At 37.2% G+C, this 21,705-nt stretch overlaps 1 protein-coding gene and 2 long non-coding RNA genes across 3 annotated transcripts; 2 read left to right on the forward strand and 1 right to left on the reverse strand.

Annotated features, from left to right (window-relative positions):
* The first annotated feature begins 2,394 nt into the window (after window positions 1-2,394).
* LOC149849013 (uncharacterized) lies at window positions 2,395-7,871 on the forward strand. Its single transcript, XR_016433210.1, has 2 exons — window positions 2,395-2,461; window positions 7,537-7,871. It is a non-coding gene; the product is annotated as an uncharacterized LOC149849013 (long non-coding RNA).
* Window positions 7,872-11,235: 3,364 nt separating this feature from the next.
* Window positions 11,236-16,478, reverse strand: LOC149849014 (putative methyltransferase PMT7). Its single transcript, XM_090013158.1, has 3 exons — window positions 16,293-16,478; window positions 16,069-16,207; window positions 11,236-11,510 (listed from the first exon to the last, which is right to left on the reverse strand). The coding sequence occupies exons 1-3, from the start codon at window positions 16,466-16,468 to the stop codon at window positions 11,352-11,354; spliced, it is 474 nt and encodes a 157-aa protein (XP_089869284.1). The 5' UTR covers window positions 16,469-16,478; the 3' UTR covers window positions 11,236-11,351.
* LOC149849015 (uncharacterized) lies at window positions 15,179-15,726 on the forward strand. The gene is made up of 2 exons (XR_016433211.1): window positions 15,179-15,274; window positions 15,437-15,726. It is a non-coding gene; the product is annotated as an uncharacterized LOC149849015 (long non-coding RNA).
* Window positions 16,479-21,705: the final 5,227 nt, after the last annotated feature.

Here is a 21,705-nt window from a genome sequence, read left to right on the forward strand (position 1 = left end):
TTTGTTGCTGAAACACCTCTTACAATGCACTGACTTCATATCGTTTTTGTGAGGTATCATATTAAGGTAATGAATGTGGGCTCATGTCATGGCCGCTTAGCGTGAGGGAGGGATAGAGGTTGATAGCTTCTCAAAGCTTCAAGGGTATTTCGAATGATATACCAACCCACCCTGTTACAAAAACTCTTTGTTTTAGAAACCATTGCAATTAGCAGTTCATAGATCCAACCCGAACTTATTCTATGTAAATAAGGAATCGCCACCAAACAAAATAACGAATCAGAAAGAATTGGTTAGCCTGAATCCTTGGACAATGACAAGGTGCTGCCAAACTAGTAAATTTCATTCAATTCCTTCCAAATCTGTTTCGCTCCAACTCATTTCCATTTGTTCCTGTCAATTATCTTCTCCTAACAGATCCTAAAAGTAAATAGTTAAAAGAAATGAGAAACTTTAAGCTACTAAAAAATGTCGAAAATACTTAAAAATTTGAAAATGTTGGATACAGAGGAAACTGCAACTTCAATTACTTTTTCTGTGGCTAACTGGGCCTTCTGAGATAAGGAACTATTTCTATCTTACCATTTGTAGGTTATGCTCATTATTGCTTGGCCTTATATCCACGGAAATATAAGTTGGCATGTTCGTGAATTAGCCTATTAAGACATAATTACAAATATCTGCCCTTTTCAATTTCTTGCAGCATGATCTTGTGAACTTTCAAAAACTTTAATCTACTGCAATCTCTTGAATAATTCAAAAAGTACCAGAACTTTGAATTTCTTGCAGACAATATCATGAAAGAGACATTATTTTTAAGATGTCACAAAATATATCGTACTTCTTTAAGAATGAAAAAAAAATCTATAAAAAGCTAACCACATTTTTCCTGAGAAAGGCTGTCTTTCCAAGAAAGTACATTCTGGTGTAGCGTGGCTGGCTTGGCTGCTGGTCCCGGGTCTGCTGTCTTTCCTGTTGCATATTCACCCTTACCAATCTAGTAACCCCCTCTGCTTGCTCCACTTTGCTGGACACTCATTCTGAGAAGACACTTTTGTTAGTGACATGAGTTCTATCTTTGTGAATCTCAGTCACGAGATTCGGTTCAGACATCTCGCCTAGTGCTATTGGCTTTTTATAGTCCTGCGTAGCAGTTCTATGCTCAAAGAAGAGAATTTTCTTTGCTCTATGCTTGTAGGCCCTACGCTAGGCTTTCTGCTAGGTGGTGCTCTTATGTATGCTTTGCTAAGAAGAGCATCCATTTTTATGCATCTTGTGGATCTTTGTTGGTACGCTTAAGAATTTTAATAGATATTATTAACCTATGACATTTGTTGTCATGCATTACAGTGTCATATGGACAGGAAAAGATTCCAACATGGTTTCCAGATTTAATATCAGAAGTTACATTGTTATTAGTGACTTTTGTTGGTTATTCTTCAGTTTGAATATATTGTATAGCAAGTAACATCAAAGTCATTTTATGATGACTGGAGCCATAACACAGAGATGCATCTTATTAAATGGCAATTACTTCATAACCAAGTGGTTATGGGAGTAAAATTTATGTTTGATTTAACAAAGTAGAATGAACTTGGGTGCTACTAGAGATATAGGCATGCTCAGGCTCATCCAATTTTTTATGGAAGTTATTGCTGGCATTTTTACGTTGAATATTTGTTTGGCAATGTTCACTTACATTACTATGGTGTTGATGGGGCAATTTCTTCAATGCCATCGAGAGAGTATGATATCTTATACAAAAATGTGTCATGCAGTTCAAGTTACTGTTTTTATTATTTCTTTGTGGTCAAACTGATGGATAGCCCTGATGTGATTTAAACTGAGATCCCTGGGTTGAGATAGTTCTCTCAATCCAGTTGTAATATTTCACCCTACTTAGCGCAAAAGGTAGTAAGAAATAGACTGTGTAATCATGATGCTAAACATTTTCTTGTTGGTTGTAGTCATCCATAGGAATTAGGAAATGTTAAATTTCTCTTTTCTAGTTATTTGAAAATACATTTTGTGAATGTAGAGAATTATGCTTTATGTTTATTTATTTTCTCATTTTTGCTTATGGATCCATTGCCAGGGTCTTGGCTTTTGAATTTGGCTGTTCTTTTTGGCGCCAGTACAGTAGTACTTGTGTACAGCTAAGGCAAGGGGAACAATGGCATTGGGGTTAATAATGGGTATTTGTCGAGCAATGAGAAGAAAGCGTAGCTCCTCTCTTGACATCCTCTCTTCTAAAAGAGGCCCTCGTGATTATTACAAGGGAAAAAATTGCAAGCCTACTGGTTTCCCTACACGCAAAGGTGAAATCACTTTTGTGCAGGTGGATATGTTGTGATGGATGAAAAATTGTCCTTTCTAAAGAAATCACTTTTGTGCAGGTGGATATGTTGTGATGGATGAAAAATTGCCCCACTATGTTGTTCCTGATTTAATCAATTTCAAGGTTTGTGCATTTGTAACTTGTCTACAATATCATTACTTTTTTAGGTATGTTTTTAAATTAATATAGCAATGTCTATAAGCAATTCATCCTAGGGAACCTGGTAAGAAAAGTGAGTCATACTGTAATGGAATCAAGAGCACACAAGTACAAGGGCCACTAAGGGCAAAGAACACATGCCACTATAGGCAAATACAAAAAGCCACCAAGGGCAAAGCACATGAGCCACTAAGGGAAAGCACAAGAGCAAACAATATAAAAAATAAATTTTATTTATCTTACAGATACTTTAGAGAAGCATAAATCACAAGAGGGGTGTAACCCCTATATATACACAAAGGAGAGAAAAGAGAGACTCAACTAGCCATTGGGCTAGTCCAACGGCTAGTTGAGCTAATAATTGGACCAGCCCAACGGCTAAAACAGGAAAGACAAAAATGCCCTTGATAGCTTTTTTGTCATGAAACAAAAATAAATAAAAACAAAAAAGCAAAAAGAAAAATGCATAATTTTCTAAAATATATTCTAAAAAGAAAGAATATATATATATATATATTTAACACTCCCCCCTAAAAATGACGATGAGATGACCAAAAGTTTGCCAAGGAGAAAAGAAAAATGCAACGATGGTAATGCTTTGGTGAAGAAGTCAACGAGCTAGAACTCTGATGTCATATATGAAAGCTTTATGGTCCCTTTAAGAAATTCCTCTCGAACATAGTGACAATCCATCTCTATATGCTTTGTGCAAGTGAAATGTGTGATTGCTCGCAATGTAAATGACAATTTTGTTGTTGCAACACATTTTCGATGGTGTAGAGATAATGACGCCCATGTCTTTTAGCAGACTTCTTAGCCAAACAATCTTTGTGGTTGTAGTTGTCATTGCCTAAGTCTCTGCTTTGGTGGAAGAAAGTGACTTTTTGTTGCTTCTTATACCTCCAAGAGATGAGCAAATAGCCAAGAAAAATACAATAACATGTAGTAGAAATGCGATAATTAGGATTATCTCTCCAATCTGAATCAATATAAGCAATTAAATTTAGAGATGATGAAGAGGATAAGAAAAACCCTTTAGTTATGGTGTCCCTTCAAATATCTGACAATTCTCATAACAACCATGTGAACTGAGGTAAGTGCATGTTGAAACTGGCTCGCACTATGGACCACATGTGCTATGTCAGGTCAAGTGATCGATAGGTACTGGCTCGCATTATATACCACAAAATTTCTTTTCAAAAGAAAAAACATACATTTTAGAATAGTTTGGATGTCCAAGTCTTTTATGCCAAGTTTCAATTCCCTTATTTTGGACATGGTTACAAAAAGATTTTGAAGGGAGAGACAATCAGTCCATAAAGTAAAGATCTTCCTTCCTATGGCCTTGCCCAATCCACTTCTCGGATCAGAGATTCTGCACAAAGCAACTTTTAGATGAAAAAGATATTTCTTACCCATGGTTGGCAATTTGAGAATCTGAAAAAATGTTTAACTTTAGTTTAGGAACAACTCTAACTTTTGTAACAAGAAAATTTTGAACATTTTTAGAGTCCAAAGTTCCTATACTCTCAATTTTCAAAATGGTTCCATCGGCAGTAGAAACACAAGACAAGTTTGAGTTTATGCATATATCAGATAAGGCATTCTCATGAGGGATCATATGAAAAGATGCTCTCAAATCTAGAATCCAAGAATACATACCGGGTGAAGATGAGGAGGCAATGACGGTACCCGATGTAGATGAGGTTGCTTTAAGAATTTGTTGAAGTGTCATGGATATTTGACCAAGTGTGGCTTTAAGATTGCCTCCACTTTTGCTTTCTTCTCCTTTCTTCTTGAAAGTAGATTCTTGAACGAAAGCAACCTTATACTTGAAGGTTTCATTCAACTTAGGACAAGCGGGTTTAATGCATGGTTGCCAGTTGAGGAAGCGGGAGCGGGAAGCGACACGGGAAGCGAGAGCGGGAAGCGAGGCACTTTCAAAATTTTAGGAAGCGGGGAAGCGTGGGACCACTTAGGAGCGATTCGGGAAGTGTCTCGGAAGCGACCTAGGAAGCATCTCGGAAGCGACATAGGAAGCGTCTCGGAAGCGAGGGGGAAGCGAAAAAAATAAAAAATACAAAAGAATTTGAAAAAACAGGGGAAGCGAGGGGGAAGCGCGCTTCCCATTAAAGGGAAGCGCGTCCCCCATTAAAGGGAAGCGCGCTTCCCAAAAAAGGGGGACGCGCTTCCCAAAAAAGGCGGCCGCTTCCCCCCACGCTTCGGAAGCGCGACGTTCCGCGCTTCGGGGAAGCGCGCTTCCCCTTTTAGCTAGGCGCTTCCGGTAACCCTGGTTTAATGTGACCTGGCTCATTACAATGATTACAAATATTCATTTTTTTTTGCACCACTATAGTTATTATTATTATTATTATAGTTGTTTTGCCTCTCAAAGTGTGGAGGCTTATAGGTCTTAACATTGTTGTCGGGTTTAGATACTATCAACACTTCATCACAACTTTTACTCATTCAAAGACGAGTTTCTTCTTGAACAATTTCGACAGTAGCATCTTTAAGAAGAAAAGGAGTAGATCTATGTAAGAGAGATCTAATTTGCTCAAATTCGGAATGAAGCCCATACAAGAATTGAAAAAATCTCTCTTGTTCCATTTGTTTTTGCCTAAGTTTCACATCTTCAATGGCAACTCAGGCTCCAAAAGTACTAGTTTATCCCATAGGAGATTTAAAGCACTATAAAAATGTTGGATACTTAAGTCCCCTTGCTTAGTAGTTCTAACCTATGTCACATTGGTGCGGGTGCGGCGCAATTTCAAAAATTTTGGACACGGGGACTCGGCTATATATATATATATATTTAAAAAAAATATATAAATAAATATATATATATATATATATATAAGACTCGATCAAAGTTGTGCCCATTAGGGGACAGGTGATGAGTTGTGAAGCCTGATTCATGGTTTTTTTCCTTACAGGAGGGGTTTTTTTCCTTAAATTCTGTAGCCCAGATTTTTTTTTTTAAAAAAAATAAAAATAAAAATGGACCAAAATGACCCTGGGTGCGTTGACCCTGGGTCGGTTTGACCGAGTCCGAGCCGCACCCATGTCCGTGCGTGTCGATGCGGGTGCGTCGACCTTGGAGCTGAGTCCGTGTGACATAGGTTCTAACTTTTTCTTGCAAAAAAATATGCTCTTGCAAGTTTTTTTTTGGAGGTATACATACCCTTCATAAAAATTCAAGCTTCATTGGCTTTTCAAAATTTAGCAATGTTTGCACATACCTTAAGCTCGACATTGTTCATGAACCATGCAAGAATTTTTGCATGGTTGCTCTCTCAATCTTAAACTTATGATGATCCTCAATGGCCTTGGCATAAGCATCTTCCTCTAAAGCCTTCTCTTAAGCTCCTTCAATTTTTGTGAGCTTGAGTTGGGGTTCGGGGATAGTGCCCATTACATACCCCCAAAGCTTCTTTCATTTGAGATTGTTTTCCATAGCGGATGGCAACATTATGTAGTTTTTTCTATTGAGCTTAAATGAGAGGTTGATTTTGGTCTTGATTATGTGAGAAAGAGAGGAAGAGGAAGAGAGTGAAATGGAGAGAAGGAGGGCATGATCTCTTAAAAAACTGTCTAGAACACAATCACTTGATGACAACTTTTCACAAATCAAAGAGCACTATGACTATGATACCATGTAATGAAATATGCGAAAGCACGAAACACTAGCCACTAAGGGCTTACAAGATCACAATCATACAAGTGCATATGCACAAGTCCACTATGAGACAATACAAAAGTCATAAGGCAAAAAATAAATACACAAGAACGTAAAAATATCAGCCTTTATTGATCAAATGCTTAACACAAGCATTGAAAGAACAAGTGGGGTTTAACCCCTATTTATACATAATACCACACATAAAGGGGAGGCCATTGGGAGCTCCAATGACTCTTTGGTCCAATGACCAAAGAGCCCCTAGTCTTTGGTTAAAAGACAAAAAGAAAAAAAAAAGTAAAAGAAAAAGGCTGTTCCTAGAGGACAAAGTTTATTACAAGGAGAAAAGACCAAAATACCCCTGGCTCAAAAAGAGAAATTATATATATATATATATATATATATATATATATATATATATATATATATAACAAAGATATGCCAAAGAAGGCCCAAGAATGAGTGCTAGGTATTTAGCGAATAATTCATATTACTGCTTTTACACACAGATCCTATATCTGCCTGTAACTCTTGCATTTGTTGAGTCTTGGTTTTTGCCTAGTGAGATACTCGAGCATTAATAAACTGTTATTTTTTAGCGAGATCTGACTTGGAACTGCATAAATTTTGGGTTTGATGTATATTTGGCAGTAGCATCAATGTTCTCACTATAAATTGCAATGTTAGGAGCGATTACATTATCATCTACAACACCTGAAAGAGATGGGATTTAATGTTATAGTGCATCACATCATCCTATATGAATAGTGGGTCACACTTTAATAGATTCTACAATAAACATAGTGTAGTAATTGGTTTGGCATTTGGTTATTTATCAAAGAAGAAGACATACTGAATCAAGCAACTACTAGCTATGCGTTGGTGTTTGGTTATTTATCAACATTACTGGCAACTAAAAAATTGATACCATTTTAAGATGTATTTTGAACTTGAGGTCTTCCAATTAAGGTCTCATGTTTGGCTGCCGTTGGACAAAGTACTAAATGCTGCAGTCTTGATATGTATATGGGTACCTGAGATATCCAAGTTAATGTCTAATCTTCCAAGTCATCCTAATCTCACTTTGGTGGACTCCATCTTCACTTGATAGCATAAGCCTGCAATTTTTGGCACTTTGGTCTACATTTTTCTGATGGTTGTTTGGGTGGGCACATGCTATTAATTTGCATACTTATGGTTGTTACATTTCTGTGCGACCTTTCAAGCTTGGTAATCTGTGATATTGACCAAAGCTCCTGTTTAGTGCTCCCATCAGTATCATTCTTCTACTGTGAACTGTCATTCATGTTTTCAATAAAGATGTGAACCTAATATTTGTGAACCTTGCCTTTTTGTGCAGCTGAAGCCCTATGTGGCACAGTGCTCCAGAGATGCAGCAAGCTCTGAAGCCACTGCCCCATCAAAGTAGATGCAACGCATGTACTGGCTAGCTAATTATCTAGGACACTTAGTTTTGATGCATCCACATGCGTTTGAATTTACCATGTATTTGTGCATCTTTACCAACGAAGAAGGTTGGTGTTTTTAGAGTAGTTCTTTCTGTTACTGAGGGCTTTAGTTATAGATAAAAAATCCATTGCCTGCACATTGACCCAGTATGCAAGGTTATCAGGCAATTTCGGGCCTGAACAAGGCTGAACCTGGTCCGTTAAGCTTGAAAAAGTCTTAGTTCAATTTGTTTTATTTCTTTTTAATATTTTACTGACCCGGCCTATCCTCCAATCAGCCCAGCCTGGACCCAACCTGATGAATATGGGGTCAGGTTTAGACCCTGTATTGATCAGGCAAAAAACGAATGGAAGGCTGGCCAAACCAGACCAAGCGCTAGGCCAGTCTGGTGGCTTGATTGCATAGACATTGAACAAACTTTTTCTTGGGCTACAGACCTGGTTCTCGCCATTACTGAGGTCCTTATGTCAGTAGTCTTGTTTGGCTTTATTGATTAGGTGTTGCACATAACCGAGTCTTGCTGATCAACTACCAAACCTGGCATAATCTCTCAGTTGAAGGCTGGGGAAGGCTTTATCCTTGTCTGGACAACACCTTGGTCAGACTTGCTCAAGATGACTGGATTCCCCTGTGCTTGGAAGAGAATCATAACAAAGCCATAATTGGATTCACTTGATCTGAGACATGAAACCAGTCATCTTTTTAGAGCACTAACTTGGCAGCAGGCTTCGGACACTGACCTAGGAATCCTTTTGAGTCTCATATTTTTGAGGGAAGATCAGGTGCAATGTGATTGCACACTTTTGGTGTGCTGCTGCACCTGATCACCCACCATTTGCTGTTGGGCCCCATGGCTAACATCCTGTATCCCCAAGATGGAGAATGATCAGGTGCAACAGCACACTAAAAGTGTGCAATCACATTGCACCTGATCGTCCCTCCATATCTTCTCCCCCGGATGATCTCTTACAAATCCGCAGTTACTAATTTATCAATGTGTCTCTATCACTTAGTCTCGTGTCAAACTAATCTTTGAAGTCATTGTTGCTTCTGTTTTTAGGTGCTCACGCAGTTGCACTCTATAACTTTTCTTGAGTACAACTTTATTTTGTGCACTAGAAATATGTGAACTTTCGTTTGAACCAAGATTCAGTTTTTTTTTTTACCTTTAAGTTTCACCATACAGATGCATCCTACATGCTTTGTTTTATAGGGGTAGGCTCTTGGATTACCCAATTATGACAAGTGAGCATGTTTTCTTACAGCTTGAGAATCAACAGTCGAGAAATTTCATAAATATTCAATGATCAAAAAGTCATTTTTTTATTGAAAATGCACGATCCAAGTGTCGATTCCTAGCAAATGGATCATGCCGAACACATCTGCAGGGCTGAATTTGCCAAAAGAACATAGGAAATGCTCCATCCTCACATGATTCAATCTTCCATTTGTCCAGTATAAAATGGTCATCCCTATCCTGCTCGATGGTATGAACCACTCTATCTCTGAACATCTCGTATAAATAGAGAATTGATTGGGATCATGGTCTTTCTCTTGATGAATCGATTAGGTTGACAACTCAATATTTCAGGGTTACTAAACCATAACTCAGATCAAACCGCATGATCTTAGCAATTTACAATTGAATCGTTGAGTCAGAATACAATAGATTGTGATTAAGGGATGGTTCCTTATCATATAAAATCTAATAGTAGAACACTCTGAATTCAAAGAATGAACAGGAAGAAGCTGGCCTGACTTTGGAAAGGATCTTCCTTTTCCAAGAGTCACTTGTGTTTATGTTCTGGTAATGGTTCATATTGAGCTTTGAAATTTATCCCCATGAAAATTGAAATACCTAATCGTTTGAATATTTATCTTGAAATCTATAAATTATGTCCTTTTGTTGAACCATAGCAGCTGACTTTGATTTTAACCCTCTCTTTTATGTAAGATATTCATCATTTACTTGTCTTTTTGACAGATGGACCTTAGCACTTTCTCTTACTCCAACAGCTAAATGCAGTATATGTTTAAACGAACATAACATGCATGTATTTGTTTTTTTATATACAAGGATATAATGATTCATAGTTCATATCTAAAAAAAAAAATGGCTTTGTCAAAATCCAATGAAAAATAAATCCCAGGACTTGTAATGTTTCTTTAGTATAAGTTCTTTATTTTTGCAACCCAATCACTTTTTGGAATGAATTAGTTTTACTTATACACATCCAATTACACTGCAGTAACTAATGGAGAATAGTGAACTTCTTTACGATTTTTTGTCTTTCGATTGCAATCAATTCTCAATAAGCACGTCGCCTCTCTCACAACTCTTTCGCTTGAAATAACAAATAAGTAATAATAAGGCTCTGTTTGGGAGCCATTGTTGGGAGCGGTGTTGAAATTGGTGGATTTTGCAACAACATCCTCATGAGGACGTTTTTGAAGTCCATCCATTTATAATACCATCTCCCCTCCCAACACTGATTCCATCTCCGGCTCCCCTCCCAAAACGGTGACTCCAATCAATGGAGATGCTTGGGATTTGGTGAACCCTCCATCGCCACTCTCAACTACAACTCCCATACAGAGCTTAATTGGAGTCTGTTCCTACTTGGATCAACTCTATCTATACAGACTCCGTTTTTTTTTTTTTTTTGAAATTGATCCTAGTAGAAACATATTGGTTTGGATGCAGTAGGCATTACTAAATCCAACCTAGTCAAATGTTGCATATTTGGGGCCTGACTCCGTTTCAGATTACAATTTAAGTAGCTAACTGGATATGCCCTTTACACGTAATTGGATTTCAAGTATCCATAGGATACTGATTGGGATGTGATACACTGAACTGAATCTGTATCTGATTATTGAACAAATGTCATTCGCTCTTATTAAATCCGACTAAATGGATTTGGATTCTGTTGGACATCTGACCTCTAATACAACCATTGAGGTCCCTAAATCCAAGACCATGTGCCCAAAATCAATAAATTATAGGCATGATAAAATGCTTCATATCTATTAGACCGCCACCAAGACATCCCCAATGATGTGCAGATCTGGGAGTACAATCTGTGGAACAATGAGATGGTAGGTGGTAAATCCACTATCAATCCAAGAGCTAGTGGACCCTTCCCATTTTTACTCGCCTTTTCTTTTTAAAAGCAGAGGCCTTCTAGATCACAGGGGCTCCACACATCTGGCTAGGGTAGGTCAGCTTAAGACATTTAAGTTGGATGTCAAGAGTTTGATACTCGGGAAGGGCAACCCCTGCCTTAAGGGAAGGGGGAGTACTCGAGGAGTTTTATACTGTGAACACCAAAACAGGGCATGGTCAACATGACACCTTTCAACCTGTAACAGGACATGTAAACTAGAGTGTTGGTTTCTCCCCATTATCAAGAAAAAAAAAGTGTCACCTATTATTGAGTACTCTTGTTCAAATGGCAGAAGCTGCACAGCAGGATCCAAATTTTTCTTGGCAATTCTATGAATATCTTCCAACCAGCAAATAGTTACTCTAGTAATAATAGTACATTGCATGCTACATAGAATATCAGAGGAAAACACAAATCAGCACTTTTAGTAACTGATTGTTGATCATAAAAGAAAGTTGAGCTCATCTAATGAAATTACAACAAAATGCATTCAAAGAATCGGGACCGCCTTCAGCCAATAGCTAAAAAGCTATACATACTAAGAAATTGCCCAAAATTTCTTTCTACATATCAATACATTTTCTTTATTGCCACTTTCATCCGAAAGAACATGTGATTCAGCATCCCACAGGAATTTAGGAGCTTGATCTTTGACTCTTGACACAATGACTGCCTCATCTCTGATAATAATGATACCCTGCAAAAGGAGATGATCTTATAAAACAGCTACCCTATGGTCCAATTCCAGGAAATAGGGTAAATCTCTTAAATGATGCAGAAGAGTTGTGAAATCTTACATACCCATTGAGAGTGCGAAAATGTCAGGAAATATACCAAATACAACAATTATTTATACAAGAGAAATACATTCTCTCAACTATGTTATAAAGACATGGATAAGGGTACATAAATGCATAGTTACATGTATACATGTGGAAAAAATAGGCTAGTTGTATTAGTACCATACATTAGTAGAAACCCTTGTTTTTTATTCTTGAATTTCAAGCCCTATAGGAAGGAGGGCTCTCAAATCTTGCCTTGTGCCACCGAATTCTTCAAAGCCCGCTTCTCTTATGTGGTGGGTGCGGATTATGACATCTCTAACATGGCTTTCAAATCCATAAGCGAAGAGGAAAGGAGGAGCATCACTAGCGCTTTCACCGTGGACGAGATCAAGAATGCTATTTGGTCTCTTCCAAATGGCAAGAGCCTGGGTATTGATGGGTTCCCTATAGAGTTTTTAAAGCTCACTTGGGAGTGTGTCAAGGCTGATCTACTTTAATTGATGATGGAGTTTCATTCAAATGCCAAGATACCAGGGGTTATGGGCAAGTTGACACTTGTCCTCGTCCCTAAGGACCCGCAAGCCCAAAACATTGAAAGATTTAGACCATCTCTATGGTGGGCACCGTCTTCAAAATCATATCAAAGATTTTGGCAATGAGAATCAAGGGAGTTATTGGACACCTCATCTCAAAATGGCAAAGCGCATTCATTCATGGTCGCCGCCTCCATGATGCGTGTGTTACTGCACATGAGACGCTCCACTCCATCAAGCTCCAAGGTAAGAAATCTTTTGTCTTAAAAATAGACCCTAAAAAAGCCTTTAATTCTTTAGATTGAAGATTTTTGTTGTGTTGTATGCAAAAGATGAGGTTTGGTGAGAAGTGGAAGCATTGGATTGAAGGGTTTCTTTCTGCAACCTCGATTGTGGTCTCCCTTAATGAGGAGAATGGTGACTTCTTTATGCCAAAAAGAGGGTTGAGGCAAGGCAACCCGTTATCACTTCTTCTTTTCATCATGGCTATGGAAGCGCTATCGGTGATGATCTCACATGCCGAGGAGGCAGGTGTGTTCAAGGGATGCAAAGTATCAGACTCAATTACAAATTCCCACCCTTTTGCGGATGACTTGATTTTTGGGAAGGCTTCGGAGAATAACATGTGGACCCGATGGGTGTTGCTTAAATGTTTTTCGAAAATTTTCGGTTTTCGTATGAATGAAGGAAAGAGACAAATAATGGCGTTGAATGACCCTAATGGGGACTCCCAAAGATTAGCCCCGGCAATTTTTAATTGTGAAGAGGGTTCCTTGCCTTTGAAATACTTGGGGCTGCAACTACATTTGGGGGTCTCTACGGAGTCTCATTGGAGCATGGTGGATAAAATTTGATAAAAAGTTCAGTCTTGTGCTTCCCGTTTGCTCTCAAGAGCGGGTAGAATAAACCTTGTTTGTTTCAACATCTCTTGCTTCGCGCTTCACTTCCTATAAATTTTCAAGTTGCCCAAGGTAGAAAAGCACCTAAATACTTTCTTTCAAAAATTTATTTGGCACGGGTAGATCGAAGGGAAGTCTAAGGCGCCCATTAATTGGTCTTTTGTCTTCCAACCACTACAAGTTGGGGGATTAGGGATCCATAATTTGAGAAAATTCAACCTTGCCCTCTTGTCTAAATGGCTATGGAGGATATATACGAAAGAGGGCACACTTAGTCTAATCTTATTGGAAAAACATGATTTGGTGTGTTGGTGTTGGTGCTGGTCCGAAAATCATAAATGGAAAAAAGGTTCCAGGATTTGGAAAGGGTGGGTCACGACATTGGACCACTTCAATTCGGTTATTCGGGTGGAGGTGGGTAACGATACTCTGGTACTTTGTTTTGGCAAAGATGTTTGGTGTGGGGATACCAAACTTCGGAATAACTTCCCTAACTTGTATAATGTAGCTAGAGCCAAATAGTGATTTTTGGTTGAGTTTAGAAGAGGTATGGGACATTGTACTAAGAAGAGAGCCATCAGATATGGTCTTTTGCGAATGGACAACACTTATGGCATCATTATTGGAGGGTTACTCTTCCGGAGAATTAGATAGTTTTCCTGATTCTCAATGGGAAGATGAGGTTTGTTGGCCACTAGCTAAGGAAGGTGACTTTAAAGTGTCTACCATGTACCGTTTCCTTGGCATGCCCCCCCCCTACATGGCTACTGAAGAAATCTTTGTGGATGGTGGGCTCCCACTTAGAGGGTCTCTCATGGGTTGGATGATTCTTTGTGAGGCAGTTAATACGAAACTTAGACTCAAGCGTCGGGGGTGTCACCTTGCTAGCCAATGCTCGCTTTGTTATTGTGAGGAGGAGTCCACTTCTCGGCTCTTTTGGAATTGTATCTTCATCTGCACCTTAATGCACCGAGCGTGGAATGACCATTTCATGAATTGGGACAACATCGCTTTCCTAAGAGAGGTCTTGATTGCATCCCGCATGAACTCAAAAGGCTCTCGCTGGAAATTTGTATGGCGTGTATGGTTCTTAACAGCTTGGAGACTTATTTGGCTCGAAAGAAATCAACGCATCTTCAAGGGGTAAGGCTCCTGATCTGGAAGGCATTTTGTACCAGCTGAAGTGGGAAGTCAAGGAACGGGTGCATCGCAAATGGCCGGACTGCTAACTGATTGGTTAGGGAATAACAGGGCTGCGACATGAGCACCATGCTCGGTCACATTCGGTTCTGCACATTTCCTCTCTTTGCTGCTGATTTTGGATTGGTCATGTTCTAACTTTGTGTATTGGGAATGAATTTGGCTATTCGGTTTGAATGGGGGTGTGATACCTCATCACACGCCACCTAACTAGATTGATCTGTTACATTGTGCCTATTTCTAATAATTTTATTATCTTTTCTCTAAAAAAAAAGCCCTACACATATAACCTAAATGGTTTATATGGTAAAAAACATGTTACAGATTGTCAACTTATATTTTGCAAGCAACTCCAACTCCTCCTTTTTTCGATCGGAGATGTTTGAAAAGTGTCCTACCCATCCTTCCTTTTAAAAGTTTCTCTATATTTTGCTCTGATGTCATTATATTGAAAAATGCATCGTGAATATATCTATAAATTATACTGAACATCAACTATTGTATGACAACGCTTTCTAGATAGTCACACTTGCACTACTATTTATTTGTCTACTGACTTGGACTACTGTGAAGCCTATGGCCTATAGCAAATACTAACAAGTTGACCATCATTTACTGCCCTTGACATTTTTTGGAACTCGTTGTAGGACTCTCCTGAATAGGACTACCAACAGTATTTTCTGATAACTTATAACATATGTAATTACCACTGAAAATACAATTTATTGTGTTTATATGTTTTGCAACTTTGTAAAACTAGGTTTGGTGCTAGTCAAAACAAAGTACTGCTATGAAATTATGAAATATATTGGTGGCACTAAAAGTTTGTGAACTTGTCAACATCTGAAATCTGGTGTTCAACATCATAATTATTTTAGTATCAAACTATGGTTTCCCATGCAATTAACCAATGAAAATATGCAGATTCTTTTGAAATCCTCAGCCATCATTTCCCAGGCTCCTCCAAAACAGACCTCTTTCTCCATTGTCCACTTTCTAATGTTGCCATAATGGGTTTCAACCAGAGTTACCGGAAACGCCTAGGTAACTGGGGAAGCGCGCTTCCCCGAAGCACATTTTTTGGGGGAAGCGCGCTTCCCCCATTTTTTTCATTTTTTTTTGTATTTTTATTTTTGTTTTTGTATTTTTGTTTTTGTTTTTGTTTTTGTTTTTTTTCTCTTTTTTCGCTTCCCCCTCGCTTCCTAGGTCGCTTCCGGTTCACTTCCAAGACGCTTCCTGATTCGCTCCTAAGTTGTCTCAGCTTCCGCTTCCGGTATCGCTTCCCGCTTCCTCGACTGGCAACCATGGTTTCAACTCTTTCAGTGACCTGTTGTGTTAGTCTTCATGGCTGACTAGGAGCGGGGGTGGCAGATTAAAATTCCTTTTTTTTTCTCCTCCCATGGGTAGTAAGGAAGGTTGGTTTCTCCTCCCCCTCCCCTCCATGCTATGACTGTAACTTTTTATCTAGTATACCTAACATAGTAAGATTTTAGGTATTTGCAGCCAATTTAATGTTTGCACTCAAACACGACAAAATAGCATATTTTCATTTGGATTTTGACTTTCTGAGGCAGAAATTGAAGAATAGTTTTACAATGTTTTTTTACCAAGTAAAATTTCACAAAACATGCATTGGCATAAAGAATGCAAACAAATAACATGGCACATGAGAAACCATGGAGTTCTTTCAACTTGAAGAATATAAGAACTAAGCAGCTTTCTCAAGGCATTGCATAAAAAGAAATGAAATGTTGAATAAAGTGGACATCGTAAAATGGACTATCTGCAGAATCAAAGAAGCACCATAAGAGGGTCATGCAAAAAGTGTAGCACGGTACCTGAGGCCGGATGATCCTATCCATTTCTAGCATAATATCTTCCATTAAACAACCTTCACCTCGGTTCTTATAGTGTGAAAAAAGGTGAGAAGCATGTAACAGATCATACGTTCTTGGGTATGTGGAGAAAGGCACACACCTGAGGTACCAACAAGTTGGAGATGGACCATAAAAAATATGCACAAAAGGAAAAGAAAAAAACCTAATGATGCAGGTATTCTCACCAATCATGGAAAGCACCAATCAGCCCACGGTCATATATTGCAGCTAGTGTGTTCTTCATAGTCACAGGAACTAAATTCATAACCCACAGAGGCAATTTACTTAAAGCAACTGCAAACCCACCACAGTAAGCATTCATATCCATGACATTCTGAATTTCTGTATAGTTGGTTCCCATCAGCTGCTCATATTGAATCACTTGCTCTTGCCAAAATATGGTATTCAATCTAAACATGTCTGGACTAATGCCTGTAGAAGGCAACAGATCAGAATAATCAAGGAAAAAAAAAACTATCCACAGGAAAAGGAGACTATGGTTTGTGTTCTTCGGTTTTACAAACATGATAAACTAAAAATATCCTCTAGTTATGGTTCATTTGCAATGCATGCAAATTACCATCTGTATGAAAGTAAACTATATATGCGGCACATAAATTTCCACATCTTTCCCTTGAAAAGTTTTCATGATTGTTTCTAGCTATCGCCATTGTTCCACATTGACCAAATTGGACAAATGTTAAACTAAGCTGGTGATGTGCAACTATGTCCATCTTTAGGTAAGACTTATCAGAACTGCTTTGGTCAATAAGTCATGTCACCAGCCAAACAGGTCTCTGATTCAACATATACCAGGGGACATCATCCAGCATGATTAACAAAAGGGGGGGAAAAGAAAAAAAAGGAAGGTAGCTCAAAACTAACACCTAAACCCTTTGATTTAACAGAAAGCCCCAAAGTAGGTAAGAAATCACAAGGATTAGAAACTGAAAGTAAATGAAACGTCATCTAGAATACTTCCCTGCAGCTAGGCCTGGTAAACGAGCCTAACAAACCGAACAGGGCATGTTCGGGCTTGGCTCATTTACCAATGGATTGAGCTCGTGGCTCGGCTTGTATTTGTGTTTAGCCGAGATGAGCTCGAGCTCAGCTCATCCCTGAATGAGACGAGCTGAACATGAGCTAGCTCGTTTTGAAACATTTCATGTTATTTATGCATGGAATATATATATATACATATAATGCACTTAAAATATTATAATTTTTATATATTATGCTTAATCGTTAATATTTTATGTATATATTTTTCATTCATCCTTCTCTTTTTATATACATTTTATGCATTTTTATTTTTATATATTACACTTACAATATATATTATATATTAAAAATATATATTTTATCTATATGAGCTCTCCCAAGCCGAACACCCTATGATGGGGCCGACTTGTTTCATCTTAATGAGCTACTCTTGGCTTAGCTCACCAACTATATGAACAGATCACAAACAAGTTCATGACGAGCCGAACCGAGCCGAGTCATGAGCTGCTCGGTTCGTTTACCAGCCCTACCTGTTGAAAAATATTTCACTCAATGGATAAGGCAACTGAGCTTGAATCAGGTGTGTTTAAAGGCACGCATTACACACACTGTCTTTCAAGCGATAGTTGCCCCACTTAAGATCAAGTCCTTTGTGCAATGGGTATTCGTGCAACTTTGCTCGCAGGATACAGCTGAGCTTTTGCCTTCTCGCGAAGATCAACCCAAGCTCTGCACTGGGTGAGACCGATAAACTCGACATGAACCACCTTGAATAGCCTCTTGACTATGTATGGTTGACTTAATCTCTACTATAGGCTAGACCCTAAGCTCAACTTGTTAAAATGTATTGATTCATGTATATGTATATATTATATATTTTTGTAATTGTTTTATTATTGTAATAGTTTTTTGCCCATGTAGGGCATTTTGGTTATTTGCACTTATGTAATAGGTATTGCCCATTAGGGGCAGTTTTGTCTTTGTACATTTTTGTTGTCTTTTCCCTTTTTGTATGAGGGTATATTGGCCAAAGTCCAAAATAGTCATTGGGATCTCCCCAATGGCTATAAATAAAGCCGTTGGGAGCATCCCAATGGCCGTATGGCCTCTTGTAATGCCTATTTAAATGAGCTAAAACCCTCTCTTGTTTCTTAATGCTTTTCTAAGCATTCTCTCATAATAAAGATCATATTTTTAAGTGTTTTGTGTTCTTTTGTATGCCCATTAGTGGTTATTGTAATCTTTTGTATTTGCCATTGTTTGGCTTGTGTATTGTCCCTTTGTGGACTTGTGTTTGAGCATTCTCTTGTTGTCTATTGTATGCCCTTGGTGGCTCTTTTGTATTTCTCTTGTTTTCCTTACATGGTATCAAAGCCAAGAGAAAAATTCTTGGTATTTTGCTTATTTGGGTTTTGGGATTCCTTGGTTTAGATTCATGCTTCGTGAAGAAATCATGATCGATGTATGGCTTGGGATTCAAGGGAGTTCTTGACTCGGTATATAACTTAAATCTTTTAGTTATTTTTACTTGAGTTGTCTATCTCATGCTTTATGCATGAAAAAAACACTCATTTTCTTATATTTGAAAAATTATTTATTATTTCTTAAACTTTTTTGAAATTTCCTTTGTTTTATGATTGTTAATTAGTAAATGATTGGGTTTTTTTGAATTCCCTTGGGTATATGGGGTTATTTGTTAAAATATTTAAAATGATTTTTCAAATTTATTGTTAGATTTAAATTGCACTCATATTTATGCTAAAATGCTTTCACAGGGCTTATATTATTTTGTGAAATAATATTTATGCAAGTGTATGCTTTTATAAATCTTTTTAACATGTAAGTATGTGATTTATTGTTTTTTGAGTTTATGTGTTCTTGACACTTAGATACTTTATTTGAACACTTTGTGGTTATAAATATCAAAACATGTCCTTATGTATGACTTCAAATTTATTGTGTTTTTTATCCTTGTATTGACACTTGTTTTGGTTCTGACGGACACTTGATTGACCTCTGGTTCTATGAGTGAGTTGTATCACTCAATTGCTTATTTGGCCGTTGTTTATTAGATGCTTGTATCGATCTTCGTTAATGATGGTTCAATTGTTATTTGCTTGTGATTATTTTGGTCCTTATGAATTAAATCTCATAATATTGCAAAGTTTATTGCTTTTACCTTGATTTGAGTATTGTTTTCAAATCTTCTTGCTTATCAACATTAATTTGTTTCCATTAAAATATTATTTATTGCTTGTTTTCTTCACTCTCTCCTCTTATTTGAGTAATTTTTCCTTTGGTTAAGAGATTTTGTTTTATAAGTGTGGTGAGTTATGTGCACCCGTTGAAATTGATATTGTTGCTTACAATTTTACAATCATTTGTGAGGTGAGGGATGTGCACCTCTTGTAGTTGTAGCTGGTTGTTATTATCATTTTAGATAGCCGGTATTGCAGGTGCATGGTCAATGGTTTGGTTATTGCTAACATTTGTGTTTTATCTCTTATCCTACGCGTTGATATACTTAAATTTTGAAGATATTGAATTGGAGGTCAAAGAGGTGATTGATTGTAATGAGCAAACTATTGTTGAAATTTGCAAATATCATTTCTTTTGATATGATTTGTTGTATGTAGGATTTTTAAAATCTCTCCATGTACTTTATAATCTTTTTTGCTGCCCACATTTCCTTGTATGAAAAATGTTTATTCATTCATGCATCTTATGTGTATTTCATTGATAATAATATTTATACTTTTATGATTGTTGTTTGGCCCTTTGTACTTAAATCAATTTCGGGTTGTGTGAGTGAATCCTAATGGGTTGTGATTTATGAGATTGCTCTCATTCATTATTATGTGCATTAAATATGCTTTAATTGCATGTTGGATATATATGTTGAGGATATTTAGATTTGTTCCATGTTGGTTATCTTGCATTTTTGTATGAATTTAATTAATTCCTCATTTATTGTAAACTCCCTTGAGTTCTTACATTTAATATACATGTTTTCGGTTTTTTTATGAGATGTATCTTTATTTGAAAGTTTACATAAGCCTTTGAGACATTATTGCAAAATTGTTTATTTTATGTCTAACATGTGTGTGTCTTTTAGACTTTAAGGATAAGAATTTTTAATATGTTTAGAATTTATATTTCCTTGAAAATATGTTGTTTTTATATGATTGTCTAAACAAGAAATTCTTAAAAAATGGTTTTGAAGTATATTCCTTGTGTTTATCTTAACGACTATTGTACCTTGCTTGAATTGTAGCTAATGTTTCTAGCTTAAGGTGAACATCTTACTCGCTTTTAAAAATGGTTTAGTTTATAGTGTTTTTATGTTTTGTTGGGGAACTTAACCATCCTCTCTTCATATATATATATATATATTAATTTGTGTTATTCTTGTTCAAAATATATATTTGTTTTGAAACTATATACATATATCTTATAACTATTGGGTTAAAATGTTTTCTTTTATGATATCTTCCTTTGTATAGTTGGAACCTTTGTTTTGTTCTCTCTGCAAGTTCTTAAAGATGATATGGGTCGAGAAAGAAATTTTATTTTTTATGCATTATGAAGATGGAGATAGTCGATAAGAGCATTTGGTGAAGATTATCAATGAAGACTTGGATTCTTCCCTTTGTTTCTTTTTGTATTTTCAAACTTTCGGTAATCACACTGTAAGTTTGAAGGGTAAAGTTAAAATGTATTAATTCATATATATATATATATATATGAGTGTATATATTCATATAGGAGTATATATGTATATATTAACTATTTTATTATTGTATAGGTTTTGTCCATGTAGGGGCATTTTGGTTATTTGCACTTATGTAATAGGTACCCCTCATTAGGGGCAGTTTTGTCCTTGTACATTTTTTATATTTTTTTTGTCTTTTCTCTTTTTTGTATGAGGTATATTGGACAGTCCAATATAATCGTTGGGATCTCCTCAACGGCTATATGGCCTCTTGTAATGCCTATTTAAATGGGTTAATTGGGATCTCCTCAACAGCTATATGGCCTCTTGTAATGCCTTCTCTTGTTTCTTAATGCTTTTCAAAGCATTCTCTCATAATAAAAATCATATTTTTATGTGTTTTGTGTTCTTTTGTATGCCCACCAGTGGCTATTGTAATCTTTTGTATTTGCCACTGTTTGGCTTGTGTATTATCCATTTGTGAACTTGTGTTTGAGCATTCTCTTGTTGTCTATTGTATGCCCTTGATGGCTCTTTTGTATTTCTCTTGTTTTCCTTACACAACTTAGGCACTGACCCTAGGCTAAACTTAGGCAAAGCCTTGACTAAGTTAAGGTCTGAACTTACTAGAGTGAGAAATAGGAAAAGCACTAGAGAAAAAGAGAGCGTGAGTGAGCTATGGAACTCAAGAGAGAGAGAGAGAGAGAGGCGAGTAATGGAGAGAATGAGAGAAGGTTGGGGTATATATAGGCCCCAGACCAACAACCAGAAATAAAGAGCCTAGGTTGGCCAAACAACCAGCCTTAATGGCCCAAACGACTTGTCAAGGGAGGCACACTGGCTAAGCATGGTCAACAGACAGAAAGGTATAACCTTGGTCCAAA

Source organism: Nuphar pumila, chromosome 1 (genome assembly GCF_984573655.1).
Source record: "Nuphar pumila chromosome 1, dmNupPumi1.hap1.1, whole genome shotgun sequence".
In the NCBI taxonomy this organism is placed as follows: Eukaryota; Viridiplantae; Streptophyta; class Magnoliopsida; order Nymphaeales; family Nymphaeaceae; genus Nuphar; species Nuphar pumila.

Bases quoted from the DNA above. Each gene is read 5' to 3' on its own strand.
- LOC149849014 (XM_090013158.1), bottom strand. From the start codon at position 16,468: ATGGGAACCAACTATACAGAAATTCAGAATGTCATGGATATGAATGCT. The intron at 16,208-16,292 runs GTGAGAATACCT...TTGGTACCTCAG, and splicing joins ATTGGTGCTTTCCATGATTG to GTGTGTGCCTTTCTCCACAT. The intron at 11,511-16,068 runs GTACCGTGCTAC...CTCCTTTTGCAG, and splicing joins ATAGGATCATCCGGCCTCAG to GGTATCATTATTATCAGAGA.